The sequence below is a fragment of the Poecilia latipinna genome, unplaced genomic scaffold (assembly GCF_001443285.1).
Source record: "Poecilia latipinna isolate Pla-1442-1.1 unplaced genomic scaffold, P_latipinna-1.0 Scaffold1070, whole genome shotgun sequence".
Lineage (NCBI taxonomy): Eukaryota > Metazoa > Chordata > Actinopteri > Cyprinodontiformes > Poeciliidae > Poecilia > Poecilia latipinna.
Window position 1 is genome coordinate 148,201 of NW_015113686.1, and position 3,338 is coordinate 151,538.

Consider the following 3,338-nt stretch of genomic DNA (forward strand, 5'->3'; position numbering starts at 1 on the left):
GACGTGGATAAGTTTGTTCACGCGATAAGTCGTTAAAAAACGTCATCCTCCTACGCACTTCCTGTCGTCGTCTTCTTTGTGGTTTCCCTCAGTAGCAACATCTGGTTGTTCATCATGTGACTCGTGTGCGAAAAAAATTCTGTTACAGTTTTGCAAAATACGCTCATTTTGATACAGCCGTGGGGGGGGGTGGAGAACTCATCCAAGCACAAATAAGTTTTACTGCAAAACGTGAGTTGGCGTGTTGCCATTAAACAAATTTATTTTTATAATTCCAATTTGCGCAATTATATGCTCGATGGAAATGGAGCAAGTGTTTGCAACGTGGAAAATAACTGCAAAACCGTAAACTACAGATGTGGCATGTAGCAGTTAGCTAATAGAAACACGATTTAATGTCATGCTACGCCATGCTGACGCTCTGTCTGCACTGAGGAAGATTCACTTCACCTTAGGATACCAAACACTCCGAGTATGTCCAACCACTGATAGCCTAACATGCCTTCTGATTAATTCTTTGACCAGTTATGGGTATCAGACTGTCCATAATTTTTAGAAATTAGTTTTTAGGTTGGTAATGAAGGGCTTTTGGGAGAAAAAAAAAATCAATTTTGATCAATTTGTAAAAGCAAAAAAAAGGGTAAAGCACCTTTTCTTTTGGTGGTAAATACATTTTATAGGAGCTGAATACTGGGGGAAGGACAATGTGACTCTTAATGTGTTGCTGTGTGTTTACCCTGGAACCATAAAGTGAAAGACACAGCGCCAGGGCAGCCATAAGACCTCAGAAAACTGTGCTTAAAACATTCACACAAAGTCCTGTGTTTCGAATGTTTACATTAAAATCATGCAGCTTATGTTCTGTATTTTCCATCCTCCTCCTCTGCTCACAGGCAGGGCAGCCTTGGACGAAGACAGAGAGCTGGGAGCTGGGCCTCCTCTTTTCTCATATCTGTATTATTTTTTTTCTTTGCCGCTAAGAGAGATAAATGTGCTGGTGCTGTTTCTCTTCGCCGCTTATTTTATTTTATTTTTTTTGCTGCGGACACAGCAGCCCAAATACACATCTCTCCGTTCCATTTAATAGCAGCCACACAGCTTGTGGAGCACGAGGGCTTTTAAATGAATAAATAAAACAGAGGCGTCTGAAACAAATCCGGTGCAGATAGCTAACGTGTCTGTGTGCTAACGGCTGCTGGTGGAGTTCAGGTGGGATGAACTCCAACAGGTGTTCAGACACCTCCCATCTTTCATGTTTTAGGTGCTGCTGTGTTGTAAACTCACGGTTATATGGCTGATGTCTCCATATGATGCGGCTCAGCCAACATTCTTTACCGTTCTGGTACGATCCATCTGGAGCAACAATCGGCCTCCCGACACTCTGTCTGCTCTTTAAAGTCAAGCCAGCAGACAGGGTCAAAAAAAAAAAAAGTTGTCTAAACCTGAACACGCAGGTTTGAAGTGTTTGGTCTTCAGCTTCTAGTCAGTTGCCTTTCCACTGACCGTACAGTTGCTTAAATTGGAATTACGACAATAGATTTGCATAATGGAAACATGCCGATTTTGAAAAAACGTTCAATGAAACACTTTTTTGCTACACTGAGGTAGTTTTTCAGCCGCACTGAAATTAGTGTATTTTGCAAAACTACAATGGAAACAGTTTTTTCGCATCACATGAGTCACGTGATCAACAACCAGACGTTGCCGCTGGCGGAAAAGACGAAGAAGAAGACGACAGGAAGTGGTAGGAGGAGGATGTTTTTCAACCACTCGTCACAAAAAAACAAATTTATTCACATGTGATTTTAATTATGATTCTAATCTAATGGAAACATCATAATTGTGAAATTGTTTTTTTTTATGTTAACATAATATTGACAGAAGTTTTGTTCACATTTGTAATGGAAACAGAGCAACAGAAACACTAAGAGTCACTTCTGGATCACATTAAAGCAGCAGCAGCTCTCTGAAGAAAAATGGACCTGGACTTGTTATTTCTACCAAATTCAGTTTAAATTTAATTATCCCACAGGACACCATATGAACACATAATAGCATAGATTTAATTTTCTTTCTTAATTTTTGTGATGCTACAACCACCAACTGTTGACCATGCCCCCAAACACAAAGCATCTCTGCTCAGTTTTCTTTTTCTGCTGAAGCATTTAACTTTTTTTCCGCAGAACAGCCGCACGTTAGCTCTGGCGGTAAAGGCTGAAACGGCTTCCACAGTCGCTTCAACGCATTTTAGGGAATATTTGGTGTTTGAACTATTAAAATATGCAGTTATAAGTGTTTTTAGAAGTATCTCAGGTATTCTCATACTTCAACTATTTGTGGGTAGTGGTGGTCCCTAAATACTCACGATTACCTTGGGTTTACTATACTTTGTATTTTCAGAAAATATACCCCCAAAGATACCGTTTCTTACGTTTTTGCCAGTAAATTGACAAAACGTTGACAATTAGCATTCAGTTTTCTTGAACTACATCGCGGCTCCCCGGCTAAGCTAATGCTAACTGGTTTACCTAGTAGCAGAGCCTCTTTCTCCGAAGCGACTCCTCCTCTCATGAACTCACTCCTCCTGTCTCTGCTGAGGTACAGCGAGGGAACACACCCGTTCACGCTCTGTGAAAACACACACACAGGCTTCACACACCTCATGGAGAAGGTTCTTTCTGAAAACTCATGCAAAGCCATGAAATATGTCAAGATATTAAAGAGGGTGAGTCGACAGTCCACCAGGATTCCTGCATTCGTTTCAAACATGGAGGACCAGAAGTTTTACATTAGCTGCTTTTATTGAAGATAATTTCTGCAATGCAAATTGACATTAGCAAATTTTACATGCAGTATTTATTGCAGAAACGCTAACAGCTAACTGTTGATCAGAATAATTTATATATATATTTTTGGTTTTACCTTTTCATGAAGTTCTCCATTGATTCCCTCCACAGATTCACCTTTACCACTCAACAGCTGCCGAGACACAAAAGAGAAAACAGAAATTTAATTGGAGAAAAAAAAAATACAACAGCGAGAGATAATTATTTGCTATTTCTGCCGCTAAAATATGAGTCAGAAAATGCCAACAGCTCGACATATGATGGCTGCAACAAAAATAAAGGCCGACAAGTTTATTAGAAATATAATTCAACAATGTTTTAAAGCTACAGAATACCAAAAATCACAATAAAAGGCCTTAAACAGCTGCTTAGACCTTCTTGGGACTGTTTTGAAACCACATAAGGTCACCAAGAACAACGTATTGACAATAACACCGCCGTATATTGAAAAATCAAAAGCATACTTGGATCCAAAATTAACCTACAGTAAAA

The 3,338-nt window shown here is 39.5% G+C and overlaps 1 protein-coding gene across 3 annotated transcripts in view; it reads right to left on the reverse strand.

Moving 5' to 3' along the window:
- Positions 1-3,338, reverse strand: part of enox1 (ecto-NOX disulfide-thiol exchanger 1) — a 95,530-nt gene that overhangs the window by 8,184 nt on the left and 84,008 nt on the right. For all 3 annotated transcript variants that reach the window (XM_015051837.1, XM_015051838.1, XM_015051836.1), the window contains exons 12-13: positions 2,923-2,979; positions 2,529-2,628 (exon numbers count right to left, since the gene is read on the reverse strand). In XM_015051837.1, coding sequence (XP_014907323.1) covers positions 2,529-2,628; positions 2,923-2,979 — 157 coding nt within the window. The remainder of the gene's footprint in view (positions 1-2,528; positions 2,629-2,922; positions 2,980-3,338) is intronic.